The sequence below is a fragment of the Hemitrygon akajei genome, chromosome 2 (assembly GCF_048418815.1).
Source record: "Hemitrygon akajei chromosome 2, sHemAka1.3, whole genome shotgun sequence".
NCBI classification, from domain to species: domain Eukaryota; kingdom Metazoa; phylum Chordata; class Chondrichthyes; order Myliobatiformes; family Dasyatidae; genus Hemitrygon; species Hemitrygon akajei.
The window spans coordinates 130,182,294-130,198,777 of NC_133125.1; the positions used below are offsets into that span (position 1 = coordinate 130,182,294).

The 16,484-nt window shown below is 40.7% G+C and overlaps 1 protein-coding gene across 3 annotated transcripts; it reads left to right on the forward strand.

The window, feature by feature from the left end:
• The first annotated feature begins 2,361 nt into the window (after positions 1-2,361).
• On the forward strand, positions 2,362-14,307 carry commd6 (COMM domain containing 6). 3 transcript variants are annotated; one of them, XM_073027944.1, is made up of 7 exons: positions 2,362-2,505; positions 4,476-4,534; positions 6,410-6,475; positions 6,585-6,661; positions 9,617-9,788; positions 12,021-12,173; positions 12,917-14,307. In XM_073027944.1, exons 1-7 carry the CDS (start codon positions 2,475-2,477, stop codon positions 12,965-12,967), a joined length of 609 nt encoding a protein of 202 aa, XP_072884045.1. In that variant the 5' UTR covers positions 2,362-2,474; the 3' UTR covers positions 12,968-14,307. The 3 variants fall into 3 exon arrangements, with proteins under 3 accessions (XP_072884045.1, XP_072884050.1, XP_072884059.1); XM_073027949.1 differs by having other exon boundaries at positions 9,620-9,788; XM_073027958.1 differs by lacking the exon at positions 12,021-12,173.
• The last annotated feature ends 2,177 nt before the right edge of the window (positions 14,308-16,484 follow it).

A 16,484-nucleotide genomic window follows, 5' to 3' on the forward strand; every position in this document is an offset into this window, starting at 1 on the left:
ACCATAGGGGAAAACTGGAGCATCCAGGGAAAAGCCACACACTACAGAGACTCCTCACGGAACGGCGTCAGAATTGAACGCCGAACTCCAGAACATCCTGAGCTGTAAACCACTACACTCCAGTGGCGTCCACAGTAATTATTCACATTTGTAACTGCATTCAGCAGAGCTGAGAGACATTGAGAGGTATGTTGGGAAATGGCGAAATACATCATAGTGTTTACTTAATTTTGTACCGGACCCTTTTATAAAAATATGCCTTGTGACAAAACAGTCTCCCAATAACTTCACTGCCAGGATCCATATTATCCTGAAAATCATTTGGACAACGTCCACAAAGTGATTAACATTAAAACTCAGGGAATGAGTCAAGAGGTGGGGAAATGGCAAAGAAGAAGACTATTTCAGAGGGATCCACAAAAATCTCCAGTCGTTTAAAAATATTCTTCAGAATGGATTACTTTGTCAGGCATCATCACTGGCCTTTTTCTGTAATGATTATCCTAGTGGGAGAGTGAAAGATAAAAAAAAAAGCCAACACTAATACACTTGATCTTAAAATATTTTATGGTCTGATAAGACCAGGGTTCCCAACCTGGCTTCCACGGACTGCTCGTTTAATGGTAAGGTACTATGGCATTAAAAAAAAGGTTGCGAACCCTGGGTTAGCCCATTTAAGATCTAAATTCGTATTTATGCTGTGATTCATTTGATGTAATGATTCCTTATTTGCCTGCTAGGTGATATCTTAATTTTTAAAATGCAGTTCAGACATAGAATTGAAAATAACGTGATGTGACAGCAAAAGACTAATAAGAACAAAAGGACAAAATATCGTCCTTGAGAAGGAGGTAGTTATAAAGCTCTAAAATAAATCAGATCAACAGCCTCCTGGGACAGGCAAGAATGAATCAACAATTTCAATGTCTTGACATGGTCGTTAAATAATCCGCCAGAACATTATCAGCCACTTATCAATAGAGATACCGTACGTGGAAATTTGCCCTTTCCAGATGGGAATGTCCACTAATTACAGAGATGGTAACTGGAGCCTGCGATTAGGCAAGAATTACATTGGGGTTGCAGGGTAGTGTGACTTAATGGGTTGCAGGGTCCTATTCTGCACTGCATCTCTAAGTATATATATGAAAATTTTCCTTGTAAACACGAACGTCCAATAACTACAGAAATGGTAAACTGTACACACATCACAGGAGCAAACACAAGAGCCCCAAAGCTATTCATCTCCCAACACAAAGGGGAGATTACTGTGGGGAAATAGTTATGTAACCTGAATAAAACTGGAAAAAGATTAAACTATACCATCTTTATTTAAAACGTGGCATTTCCCCAAATTACATTACCAAGTAGATAAATGTCAGATTGCAATATGCTGTAGATGACAAGAGAGAAGCAGCTGTGTATTGATACTTTACCATGAATCTTAAAACTATTATTGCAAATGCCTCATCATTAAACCTTTCAGCTTGCTTAACCAAGATTCAGATCTGCCAATTGAATCGACTGCTTCACGTTTCTCTTGCAAATGGACAAAGTAGAAAGCACTTCAGCATTTTTACACTGCTTACGCTACCTTTAGAAGAAAGAAATGCCACTATTCAATTTTAAAATCACACTTCAATCTTGGGACACATGGAAATTTCTACATTACAAACCTGACACCAACGGAGGGTCTTAAAATAACTGTCGCCCATTTTGAGAGGTACTAGATTGAACAATCACAACATCGTGTAAGAAGAAAAGCACAATTTTTACATAAATCCCGATGGCAAGTTCTCCCGAAATGATAACCAAGGGCAGATCAATTCTCTCCAGTGCCAGTAACTCACCTGGTTCATGACCTAGGGGGAAAATGAAAAAAGAACTGATCAATCAACATGAAAGCAAGCTGTCAAATGCAATTTACACCTCTCATTTTAAAGAATGCAACAATTTTGACACCATTATTTCTAAATAACACATACATCTGGATTGGCTTCCAGCGGTAACCAGCGTGGACAACTCATTCTCTAATATTATTTGACGAGGCCTTTAGTCTTTTAGCAATGCTACTTCTTCTCCTCCAAGTCACGCTTTCGTCGTTAATTTCTCAGATATTCCTTACAACACAGATGGGGGAGAAACGCACACTTAACAGGAACTTATACTCTTCGCAGCTTCTGATGCCTTTAATCAGCGCATGCAAGAATCTAGTAACGATATATGTAACACAGTAAGAGAATGAGGTTACATTTTAAAATTACTGCTAAAGTGGATCGAGTGTTGAACATAAGGGTGCAACTCCCTGAGAAGTTGCTGATGGTCGGTGCGGTCAGAGGGCAGGGAGAGCAGCCAATCGCTAGAAGCCGTCTGCCTGGGATTCCCGGCGCGCGCCGAACTACGTCACCCGGCGGAAAGTAGCGACTTTGTTGGAACGCGGAGACAATGAGCGGGGCGGAAGTGCAGCGTTAGATATGGCTGGCCTGGGGTTGTTGCTCGGGACAGGTGAGTGACAATTGTGGCCTCATGTTCCACACACGGGCGAAGTGCGCAGTTAAGTGCTGTGCACTGTTTTGGGGGCGATTCTGTTAACCTCGTCGGCACCGATTGAAATTAATACAGGTTTAATAGGGATTTTTTTGTGTGTTTGCATGTTGTAGCTACAATTGTAAGTACATGTATGTCTACTTTTTGCTTATGGTTGTCGTACATCTACGTGCCCTCCGCTTTCTAAGAGCGTTCCTCATTAGAACTGTCCATCTGTGATGACAGCTTGAAGACTCATAGTATACGTTGTTTATGTGCTATGAACACAGAAGTAAATATTCTACAAATTACTGAGCGCATTCTGAAGCCGAAATGAAGCAATTATGTATTTCTTGCGGCAAGGTGGAAGGGTGCTTTGCTTTTAAATTGAATGCCTATGGCCACTAGAAGGAAGCAGAGGTCATCACCAATGTGTCAAAGGCTGATAATATTGCAAGGTTTAAGTTGTGCTGAGGGATGGCACAGTATTGTGTTCAATTCCTTTCAGTTTTGCAAGAGTGTTCTCACTATTGCATCACTATAAGCATATTGATAATTAAATAAAAATTAATAATTCTAGAATTGCGTTATTTTTAAGTCTTTCATAAGTGTTGTTGGTAGCTATGATCAGGTTCCAGAGTTAATCTTAAAGACCAGAAAAAATGCTTCCAGGCAGAGTGGTGTTTGTAATATAATTGTTCAAAAAGATGATGTATGCTTGTTTTTTGCTTTCCTTGCTGTTAATTGATAAATGGTAGAACTTAAACATCAAACAGGAAAAAGTGGTAATTAAATTAACATAGCTCCTTAATCAAGTTGCTTGCATATATGACTCAAAAATTTGGGTCTTTGTCATCTCATTGAAACACACAGGAGTGGGTATTACATGAGTCAAAGGAAGAATTGCAGCATGTATGTATTTTTATCTTACTAAAGTCAGTATATTAGAAAGTACAGTAAGATTGTATCAGTGAAAAAAGTAAATGAATTTAGATAGGCGAAACAGTCTGAGAAACTAATAGAATACATTTTGCAGATACATTAAGGCAGCTAGAACTCAGGAAAAAAATAGTCTGTACAATGTTGTAAAACTTTTATGAGCTCTAGAATGCTCTGCTCCAGCAGGAAACTCTGGACAGCAAAGGGAAGTAAGGTGATTGATTGCAGGAGGATAAGAAAGAAATAATAGGGTGCTGCGGTAGCATAGTGATCAGCCCATGCTATTACAGCTCGAGGGTTCAGAGTTCAATTCCAGCACCGTCTGTAAGAAGTTTGCATGTCCTTCCCATTCAACGCATAAGTTTATTCCAGGTACTCCGGATCCTCCCACAGTCCAAAGATGTAGCAGTCAGTATGTTCATCGTAAGTTATCCTGTGATTCGGCTAGGATTAAATAGGAGGGTTGCTGGGAGCCACAGCTTGTTGCGCTGGAAGGGCCTGTTCTGCGCCCTATCTCCATGTGATCAATCTAGGAAAAGTTTAGCAAGCGGAGCCCTGCCATCCATTAGGATGTTGAATGAGGACTGAAGATGGTACGTGATATGCCAACTTACGGTATAGTTACAGTACTAAATCAGAGGGTCAGTGACAGAGAAGAAAGCACCTTCAGTTTTGCTTCAACAGCCCTTGCAAGACCTGAGCATGGCAGCTCACCCATTGCGAAAATACTTGGAATCAGTAAACTCCATTAGCATTTACTTGCCAAGTGTTTTGCCTGAACTACTGAGCCTATCCAGCATCTTCTGATTTTATTTTGGGTTTCCAGCATCTGCACTTGTGTTTTAACTAGAACCTTCACTCTGGGATGACTGATAACGGTGGAGACTTAGCATGGTATGTTTAGCATCATTCTAATATCCCTTGAAATCAGGACGTGGATTAACAACTATTACTCCCAGATCAATTTGTGCCAGGATACACAGTCTTTTCCTCTTTTTTTTAAATTACAGGTTTTGAGAACTCTATTGAAAGCATTAGTAAGTTGCCCCAGGATTTATTTGCAGAGGTGGTAAGTATTAATTTGTGAACTACAATGGAGACTCTATTGTCTAAATGCAAATGTAAGGAAGTTTGTGGTGATGTATATAATCTGGTTAAATTGTAGATGGTGATATTGATACTTGGTTTTAGCTGCTATTAGTTTTAGCTACAATTAAGCAGTCAACGAAAGGTATGACACCCAGCAGTCCCCAGAAACAAACTGCCCTGAACAAGGCACGTTATGTAACTTATTCCCTTCACTTTACCGTGCCCTCACTCACATGGCTACTTACCATAATGCACATCTTAAACATGCAACACTGAATAGAAACGGATGCATGGCTGCTCTGACAAAGATTATGCACTGATGTTCGGGGCATACTTTTAGTAATTATATTTATCTAGAGTTTCACTATTGAATCTATCATCAAAGAATCGGTTGATGTGCACTTGGATTTTCAGAAGGTCTTTGACAAGGTGAGGCTGCTTAACAAGCTACGAGCCCGTGGTATTACAGGAAAGATTCTAGCATGGATAAAGCAGTGGCTGATTGGCAGGAGGCAAAGAGTGGGAATAAAGGGAGTCTTTTCTGGTTGGCCGCCGGTGACTAGTGGTGCTTCACAGGGGTCTCTATTGGGACCAATTCTTTTTACGTTAAATGTCGAGGATATGGATGATGGAATTGATGGCTTTGGTGCAAAGTTTGCAGAAGATATGAAGATAAGTGGAGGGGCAAGTAGTTTTGGGGATGTAGAGAGTCTACCAAAGGACTTAGACAGATTAGGAGAATGGGCAAAGAAATGGCAGATGGATTACAGTGTTGGGAAGTGTTTGGTCATGCCCTTTGTTAGAAGAAATAAAAGGGTTGACTATTTTATAAATGGAGAGAAAATACAAAAAACTGGAGGTGCAAAGGGATTGGGAGTTCTTGTGCAGGATTCGCTAAAGGTTAATTTGCAGGTTGAATCTGTGGCGAGGAAGGCAAATGCAATGTTAGCATACACTTCAAGAGGACTGGAATACAAAAGCAAGGATTTAATGTGGAGACTTTACAAAGCACTGGTGAAACCTCTGTTGGAGTGTTGTGAGCAGTTTTGGGTGCCCTAGAATGGATGTGCTGAAATTGGATTGAGTTCAAAGGAAGTTCACAAAAATGATTGCTGCATTGAATGGCTTGTTATATGAAGAGCATTTGAGGGCTTTGAGCCTATATTCACTAGAATTCAGAAGTATGAGCGGCGACCTCATTGAAACGTATCAAATGGTGATAGAGTGGACATGGGAAGGATATTTCCTATGAAGAGTCTAAGACCAGTGGACACAGCCTCAGAATAGAGGGACGTCCTTCTAGAATGCAGCTATGGAGGTCAACTCTTCATGTTTAAGGCTGAGGTTGATTCTTGATTGGTCAGGGCATGAAGGATATGGGGAGAAGGCAGGAGATTGGGGTTGAGAGGAAAATTGGATCAGCCATGATGAAATGGTGGAGCAGACAATGAGTCAGATAGTTTAATTCTGCTCCTATATCTTGTGGTCTATAATCTGATTAAGAAAATGGAGTTTCTTCAAATGAAAGCATACAGAAATATGTAAATGAACTGTCTTAACAGTTGAAGACGGGTGCATATCTGAACAGTGACACAACTAAATATGACGCTTTGTCTTGCTTTGTGTATTTTAATGAAAATATTATAAATTTAATAATTAAATAATTGTCTTAAAATATGCTCCAGGGAATTTAAGTTAAGGTAATTAAATGTTAATTTTTTTACAATCAAAAGTTGTATCATGAATCAATTGGTGCAATTATATTTTCATTGTTATATGGTTAATAAAAAAATAACATTGTATTATTGTGTTTAATTTTTCTCTTTTTTGTTGCGCGTCTGTAACTTTGCAACAGTGCCAGCAGATCATGTTATACCTACAATGCAAAACCCCTGGTGTGAATACTGTTGAATTGGCTGAAGTAAGTTTCTGATTTTGGAAAAAAAATTTAATACAAGCTTAGCCTTCACTTGTTTTACTTTGCCGTTAGATTTTGGACACCTAGTCAACGTGTCTTTTGTTTTAAACAGAGACTTCAAACTGCTGGTGTTGAACTGGATGTGGAAGCTACTAAGAAGATGGTTCATGTTATCACGTTGATTTTCAGGTAACAATTTTGCAATATGCCTCAATTTGAAGAAGTGTGTAACCAATCTTCTTAACACCAAAATCACCCATATTAAGTTTTTCTCAATTAATAATTGAACAGGCTGCATCACAGCCTGGTATGGAAAAACCAATGCCTTTGAGTGGAAAATCCTATAAAAGGTAGTGGATTTAGCCCAGCACCTCGCAGATAAAGCCCTCCCAACCACTGAGGATATCGAGATGAAATGTTGTAGGAAAGCAGTGCCCATCATCAGGGATCACCACCACCCGGTCATGCTCCCTTCTCATTGCTGCCATCGTGAACAAAACTATACTCAACTTCACTCGCTCCATCATTGAAATGTTCCCACATGCAATGATCTCACTTCCAAAGACTCATTATGTCGTGTTTTCATTATTTACTGCTATTTATTTATATTTGCATTTCCACAGTCTTGTTGATCATTTCATTGTTCTGATTATAGTTACTATTCTGTAGATTTGTTGAGTATGCCCACAAGAAAATGAATCTCAAGGTTGTATATGGTGACATATAGGTACTCTGATAATAAAATTTACTTTGAACTTAGAGATGCACTGATAAGGTAGTATCTCTATGTTGGAGCTGATCACAGTGAGACAATGACATAATTTAATTTGTCTGATATTGTGTCATGTGTCTATAATGCTTTTACACATTTGGTAACTGGTTCAGTATGCTACAGTACAAAATTGAGTTTCCCTGGTAAATTTAAAAATCTGCTGATTTACTAATGAAGTTCAGTAAAAATGAAACGTATGCAATGTATTAGTCTTTTCTGAAAATGCTTAAGTTTGGTTGTGCAGTTTTGCTTTCCAAGTCACTTTTTTTTTGCATTTTGATGTTTTACAGCTGAGAATATTTTGCAATCTGATCACATCAAAATGTCGAAGTGAACGATCACATGCAGCATTCCCCAGATCATTTTGCTTTAGAGTATTTGTTCATTTTTTTGAGTAACATTATTATTAGTGTTGTGAATATTTTGGAGATGTGGGAATGGAATTAGTGTTGGAATCAATGTTATTTGGTTGAAAATGTCAAATTTTTTTTTAAACAATTATTATTGCACTCACAGAGTGGAGGGGATCACTGGTGAAGCTGGAATTTATTGTCTCTCTGCAATTGCCTTGATTAGCAGTTAAGAGTCAGTAGAGGTTTGGTATTTGTGCCGCTGACTATACGTCAATTCTCAGAACACTTCTGTCAGTCAGTCTCTTTTCCTCTATCTCTCCCTCACCCCTTCTCTTGCCCTCCCCCTCTCGATGAAAAGTAAGTTATATTTTTATAGGACTTTGCAGGCCATTCAGCCCACCTAATCCATGCCAAATACCAAACCTAGTATTTCCCTGTAACCTGTTTCTTCTCAGATGCCGTCAACATTCATTCATTCTCCTGCCTCTCATCTACTCTAGGAGTGATTACAGTAACCATACAACTACCAATGAGAATGTCTTTGGGGCAATGGAGGACAAGGGGGAAATGAAGGTCACAGGACAGATGTGCAAACTCCATATTGAGGGCAATAAGGTCAGAATTGAACCCAGAAAACCAGAGCTGCAAATGACAGGACTGCAGTCTTTCTCAGTGACTTTATTCCAGATGCATAGACATGATGACCTATGTGACCGCCTTCATGTTAGTTCACCCACTTGTTGTCACCCTCCTCTTTCCCCACCATTGGACCTGGAGATGATAATGTCCAGAAGTTCCTTCAGAAACCAAGAATGAGGTGCAAATCTTATGGTTGCTGCCGTTTTATTAGACGGCAGGATCTCTAGCAGTCTGATGGAACTGAGGGATCTTTGGGTCCACGTCCATGGATCCCTCAGAGTAGGTTAGGGTTGTTAAGGGTGTAGCATGTGTTGACAATTAGTCAGGGGATTGTTCAAGAGCCACAAGGTAACGTTGCAGCTCTATAAAAGCCTGGTTAGACTACACTTGGAGTATTCTGATCAGTTCTGGTCACCTCATGATAGGAAGGATGTAGAAGCTTTAGAGAGAGTGCAGAGGAGATTTACCAGGATACTGCCTAGAGTAGAGAGCACATCGTATGAGGAAAGGTTGAGCGAGCCAGGCCTTTTCTCTTTAGAGCGGAGAAGAATGACACTGTATACAAGTGGATAAGATGATAAGAGGCATAGATAGGGTGTGCCACCTCAAGCAGAAACGGCTGGTACAAGAGGGCATAATTTTGAAGAAGTTGGAGGAAAGTATAGAAGGGATGTAAGTTTTTTTTTACATCTGTGGAACATGCTGCTCGAGGTGGTGGTAGAGGCAAATATGTTAGGAACATTTAGGAAATAGAATGCATGAAGAATAGAGGGTTATGTGGGATGGAAAGGTTAGATTCACCTTGGAGAGGGTTAAAAGATTGGCACAACATCATGGGGTGAAGGGCCTATACTGTGATCATCAAAGTGAACCAGCAAATAACATGCAGTAAAAGCAGCCAAGAAAGGCAAATGACAAAATGCTGGAGACCCTGTTATACTAAAAACTAGTTTAACTTGGTTACATAAAGGAATATTCTCTGATAGGAAAATTCTGTGAACAGCATGGACTGTCTTGATTTGTACTGCTGTGACATCTTAGGCCCACGGGCAAAAATACTTTAAAATCTACTAAAAAATTTACAGACAACAAGTGATTTATACAATCACATAAGCAAGCATAAAGAATTTTAAACTATAGAAAAAAAACAATTTAAATAGCAATTCAGATCTTAATCCAACACCATTCACTGATGACTTGGGAGCCAATTTTCCTTCCCACTAGTAAAACTCTGGGTAATTGGGAATTTTTATATAATGCATCCAGCAGCTAAAGGCGGGGTCCAGCTATATGAAGGTGAATCCTTACAGAAGTTAACCTATAAAACCTGATTTTCATTATTATTGAATCCCTGCCAATCTTCCTGCTTCCATCTCTTAGTAGAGCAGCCGCGCAGAGTGATGTGTCAGCTGAGGAGCTCATTGTGAAGCTGTCAGACAGCAGCAGTAAGTGGTCGAAACAAGCGCTTCAGGTTATCCGTCACGTGTGGAACGAACAGGGCAAACTCATTGTGACGACAGAGGACGCCAAGCACATGTTAACAGTAGGACAGGTGAGACGCTCGCTGCTTTGCCGTGTATGGAGTGACTTCTTAAAGCTCTCGTGTGAGTAGGAGTCTTGGATAAATCTGCGGCCTTGTTCCTTCCCGAGCGTGTCTGCATGACTTGCAATGAGAACAAACCAAAATCAAAGTTATTCTTCAGTCACCTAATTTACAATTGACCTGAAATATTAGTTTTGTTCCACTTTGCTCTCGAAGAACAAAAAGAGTTGATTCCAAGAGAAAGTTCTTTGACCCGGCCAAGATCTTTTGTCTATGGGAGATGCTGGGTCTCATGGGGATAAATAGTCCCATGTGTGATCTATGGCAGGCATTACAGTGCATACATCATTATTGGACACTTAGAAGCTCTATGCTCCTTGCAGCTCTGGCTCCAAGTTGTTCAAGGCCTGTACAGTACCTCCTTTCACGGACTGCTGGAGAAGCTGACACCATTGATTACAATTATTTCCCATTAGTTGAGAACAGTTCCAAACAACTTCATATTTGGCTTGCATGCACGTTTGTAGCAAATATTGGTGTGTTCTGTTCTTCTCCTGTCCTTTAGTTATCTGTATAACAGATCCCTTGTGATCACTTGCTGTTCAGCACAATCATGTCCCAGCAAGTAGAGCTGTTGCGTTTGGTAAATTTGTCCTTTGAGCCACAGTTGCTGAGGTTTCTAAGTCTCACCGTTTGATGTAATGTTGTGTCAGTAGCACAGATGGAAACCACTTAATCGTGGTGTGTAGATGTTCCTGTTTCACCAGACCGCTAAGTGCACTTGCATTTTGGCCTCACTACTGAGCTTGGAGTTGGACCATAAGACATAGGAGCAGAATTAGGCCATTTGGCCCATTAAGTCTGCTCCACCATTTGATCATGGCTAATATATTTCCCCTCTCAATTCCATTTTCCTGCCTTCTTTCCATATCCTTTGACACCCTTGTAGTTTTCAAGAATCTCTCAATAAGTGCATTTAATATTAGATAAATGTATACAAAATACATCATGAAATTTGTTTACTTCGCAAACATCCACAAAAACAGGAGTAACCCAAAGAGTGACTGACGGTTAAAAGTTAGAACTCCAAAGCCCCCCCAAGCAGTAGCAAGGTAATGACCCCCCCTCCCCCACCAGCAAAAAAAGCATCAGCACCCTCCACCAAGCAGTCAAGCGTGCAGCAAAGAATCAATAAAGACACAGACTTGCAGTACCCCAAAGACTATGCGTTCACCTGGTAATTCGACATACAACAGGCTGTGTCTCTCACTCCCTCCCCCTAATAAGGGGCACATAAACAACTCACTGATTTATGATGTTAAGAGTCTGTTGCGTCGCTTTTTCTGAGCTCTGCAAACAGAGAATCAGCTCTGGAAAGGCACAGCTCTCTGGACACACAGCCCATGGCAGCTAGCCCACTGCTCCCGATGTTCCGTGTTCTCCCGCAAAGCCTCAGTCAGGGGCACCGGCCTAGAATCAGCCCATCCCCAGAGCCACAGAAATCCAGCACCCTGAAGGCGCTCAAGACATCCAGGCTGCGTCCTTGAGATATCAAAATCTGGCCAGTCATGAGGCCATTCCCACAAAAAGACGAAGTCAGAGTGTAACTTGGGTCAGGGTCTTCAAAAGAACCTTGGAAAGGAAAAAAGGATATATCAAAGATAGAAATAGAGCTGTTTCTGAAGATGCAAGCAAAGGAGTCACCATTTAGCGCCATCATGGCTTCACATCCACCCCTGCAATCAACCTTCACCTTAAATATACCCAACTTGGCCTCCACGGCCATCTATGACAATGAATTTCATCTTCAGGAATTCCACCACATCTCTGTATTCTGAGGCTGTGTCCTCTGGTCATAGACTCTCCCACTATTGCAAACATCCTCTCCATATCCACTCAGTCTAAGCCTTTCAATATTCAGCAGTTTCTTCTTTGCTCTATTAGGCTACTGAAGATGGTAGCGACATTCCCAATACAGTCTTTTCAGTACTTTAACAAATTTAGAAACATTTTCAGAGACTCCTAACTAATTCTCTTTCAGAGTGACTAATTGTAAACTCTGTGTCCAGGTAAGATTGTTTCCTTGATATTAATGATGAGAGCAAACGCCTTGGAATTTGAACTAAAGACTCGGTAGTTTAAGTTTTATTTTGCATTCCTTGTATCAAGCTTCAATCGAAGGATCTATGGCAGTGCTGCTTCCAATGTATCCTGGGTTTTTTTTGTTTCTTTTCCTGCAAGCTTGTAGATCTGCAGTGGAAACTGGGGATGGCTGTTAGTTCTGACAGCTGCAAGTCTCTGAACTGCCCATATGTGACCATAGCGCTGAAAGTAGCTGATCCCTCAGGCGAAATAATCAGGAGATCATTTGAAATGACTGTCCCTCAGTTTCAGGTGAGTAACTTGAAGACTACAGTTCATGGAGCATATTTTCTAATGTTTTCTTACAATAACGCAGGAGGCCATTCAGCCTGTTGAATCTTTCCCAGCTCTCCAAAGGAAAGCCATTCCCCCATTTATTTCCCTATAACCTGTTCACTTTTATATGCCCATCAACTTCCCACAAAATTGTTCTTTCACCCATCTATGGCTAGTGGTAAATTACAGTGCCCTGTTAACCCAACAACTAGATCATCTTTGGGATATGAGAGGAAATCGGAATAACTTTGCTTTCACAGAGGGATCACGCAATGTAAGTTCACTAAAGCCTGGAGCTTAGTCGCTCCAGATACCAAAGTTTCAAGTCAGGCATTATTGTGCATGTTAATATCACGTCTCTCAATGGAAGAAGTAAGGAGAGATGGTGAAACGTTAAAGATTTGCTCTCTCTGAGGATTATTCATCTGTGTTCATGTAAAATGGGTGAGGGAGAGACTAATGGTGGAAAGATAAATATCAGAGAAGGGGATTAAAGGTGTAATGAAAATGAAACTGGGCAGGAGGAGGCTAGAAGGTAATCTGCAAGGTTGACAACACATGTTACTTTCAGTTCTGTTTGCTGTGCTTGGTTGAATACCCACGTCAGTCAAATTGATCGCAAGAAATGACTCAGTTGAACCCAGACAAGGTGAGCTTATTGACTAAGACCCTCCATCTGGCACTGTCCTCAAAATAACTTTGTTTCTGCATCTTCCTAGAACTTCTCCAAGCAGTTCCGGGAACTGGCCACTGTCCTTGAAATGGTCTGATGTGGCTTGTGTTCTGACATCCACACTCCGAGCCCGGGTCTGGCCTCCATTTCGCAGAGGGATTTCCACAAGAACAAAGGAAATGGATGCATCCAACTTTTGATTTACATTTTAGATGACAGTTTTTTTTGCCATTCTTAACTTTTCAGTCATTGGATGTAACTATACATTTTGTTTCAATAATAAAAGCACTAGATGGAAAGATCAAGAAGACTTGCCCAAATGGGGGTAAAAAAATGAAAATTAATGATAACTTGAATTTACAGTTGGATTGGTGGGACAGGAAGGACAGAGTTGTTTTGTTCCAAACTGTGAAGCTAAATCTGTCTTGCTCCAGTGCCCATGTGTACTAAGTCTTGTGGAATATATTTGAATGCTCTTTGGTGATCCACTAGAAATCTCTGTTGATTGACACTTGTTATTGAAGGATCTGTAACAAGGAACACTATAAGGCAATATTATGCCAGATTCAAGTTGTAAGGAGATTAACAAACGGAAGAGTTTTCCTTCAGTTTAATTCAGCCACTCTGCTTCAACTCTTGCCATTAGAGTTCTGGTTCCTTGTATTAATATTTCTTATAGACCAAATACATTTTAACTAACATTTTAGTCATACTAAGACTAAATTGGACCATGCACATCTGCATACACATCAATGCCTTGGTTTATTGATGCAACCAGTACTTATTTGGGTGGTGATTTTTTTTGGCTGCAGTGTAGTCAGATGCAGGGACTGTGTGGTTGGTATGTGAGAAAGTAGTAATGAAAGATGCATGATGATAAATTAGATTCTTGTGAATTGGTTGCAGTTATGGTTTTCAGCATTTTTGCCTCTTTAGGGACTCAATCTGTGTATTTCATGGAGTTTGCACTTCATTCACACAATTTCGACAATCAATGATATACGTCAGTAACTATTCAATATTTGAAGCAAAGTTATTATTTAGAATTGTCAATTTCACATTATCCAAACTACTTTAGAAAGCTAGCACCGTACATGCTGAAGGAAGCCATATTCATTTCTAGTATTGGGTTAGTTGTGTTTTTGATGAAGAAAATGTTGCTTTTGTATATGGAATGCAATGATCGGGGGGGGGGGATGATCTTTGCTGATAAAAAATAGCTGAAAATAAATCTGCTGAAGTTGTATACACCCTCTTTCAATTGTTTTGGAATTTCAGCCTTCCATTTAATTCTCCACTTTTAAGTTGCTGCAGAGTCAACAACTCAATAAACCATTATGCCCTGTTGACATTGAGAATTGTCACACCTCAACCATCTGTCAGCTTGTACCTCCTGTGTTTTCTTTATGAATAATAAATATAAATTTGCAAACTGTTGCACAATTCTCAAATGTCATTGTATGTGCAGGACATACTGCACTTTGTTTTCCCTGAGCTGTGAAGTTCAATCGGTCAGCTCCAATGCTTCTTTGATGAAGAATGACGTTTCTTCTGAGCCAACACAACGGCACAGCTGCTGGAGCTGTTAGCTCAGGACTCCGAAGACCCGGTTTTGTTCCTGGCCTCTGGGAGCCTATGTTCTCCCTGTAATAGTGTAGGTTTGCGCTGCATGCTCCAGGTTCCTCCCACATCCAGGTAGAAAGAGGTGAGGCAAAGGGTGGAGCAACAGTACTCCATTTCCCTCCCCTCACCTCATTATACTGGTGCTCCTCTCCACTACTCTTTCAGTTCAGATGAAGGGTCTCAACACAAAACATAGTGTCCGGAATTCTTCCAGCAGGCACAAGAGATTTTTCAGAAGGTAAAAATCTTGAGGAACTCATGCAAAATGTTGGAAAAACTCAGCAGGTCAGACAACAGCTAAAGAGGAAATAGTCATTAGGATTTTAAGGAGATTTGGTATGTCATCGTAGGCTCTTGTGGAGAGTATTCTGCCTGTTGGCATCACCACCTGATATGGAGGCTGCACAGGGTTGTAGATTCAATCTGCTCCATCTTGAACACAATCATCCACAGCACTGATGTTATCTTCAAAAGCCAGTGCTTCAAGAAGACAGTGCCTGTCATTAAAGACCATCACCACACGCATACATCTGAGAATGTTTTGGGGGCACCCTATAAGCATTGCCACAGATTTCAGTGCCACAACTCAAAACAGAACAAGCCCAGTTCCTCCCTTCCACTGACATATCTCAAGACAGGCTTCAAACCTCCAGTGGACTCTGACTTGGACCTGCAGACATAGGGTTGCAATCACCCCAGCAGATTCTCAGAGATATGCAGACACAGCTCCGGCTAATGGTCCTCGCCTTCTGGGCATCCAATAGAACCCCTGGCCTTGGTCTGATGGCATGCCAATCACTGAACACTAGGCCTTGAACTCTGGTCTCACCAGTTTGAGAACGCATGGGGTCATTAGAACTCATTTTATCTACCCGCTTGGAACTCCAACTCCAGAACCCGCTGAGAACTCACCCTGGAGGGCCCTTGTCCACTCTCTGCTGGTCCAACATCCATCATCCAAAATCCAATCACGGGATGTTCCATGTCTGCATTGCCAGCCTTCGAACACAGAGTAGAGACTCTGGCCTGACCTCTAACTCGCCACATCCCTGTCTTCAAACCCTAAGCTGACCCTAAGCTCCCCCTCTGTTCCCAGAACCATACTTACAAACCTAAAAATAATTAAGGAAGACAACTAAATCTGAGCAGCAACTTAACAGAGATCGCAGCTCAGCACCATTTTCTCATTACTTCCATCAGGGAAGAGGTACTGAAACCTGAAGACCCACATTCAATGTTTTAGGAATAGCTTCTTCCCCTCTGCCATCGGATTTCTGAATGATCATGAACACAACCTCACTATTCCTCTTTTGCACTTTTTTAGAATTGTACTTTATAGCAATTTTTATGTCGTGCACCATACCGCTACCACCGAGCAACACTTTTCATGACCTATGTTGGTGATAAGAAATCTGATTCCGATGTTCCAGGCCGATATCCGATGTCAGGATCCTTCAGTTTTATTTTTGCTCCAGATTTCAACATCTACCGTCTCTTGAGTACAGTGTGCAGTTAGCACATAGAGTCGAGAATGAATTCTGACCTAAGAGTCTCTACCCACTTATAAATCAGGAGCAAGCTGAGTTTGAGACCCATCAACAATGACTTTTGCTGAAGTGCAAATTAAAATGACACCTCAAAGTGTTAGCATACTTGCATTCTCAATAATTCACTATAAAACCCCACTGATGAAGTTTTGTTTAAGTTGTGAATGTTAAGCGATTTGTAACAGGATGCACTAGTCCTCAGCTTTCAACATAGTCGATCAAAGTACTCCTAACTTTGACAGGTTAAGTTAAAGGCAAGAAACAAAGTGTTCTGTATTTCAAATATGTGCATCCTTGAGACCGGTTGCTGGGATCTATTAATAAGTTTGGTTTATGGCTTTCAAATTATTTGTGTGTAGACTTGCAATGTTTCCCTCTGAGCACTAGATGATGCTCATGGTGCAAGTTACAATGCAGTGACAATTCATAGCTTATCACCCTGGT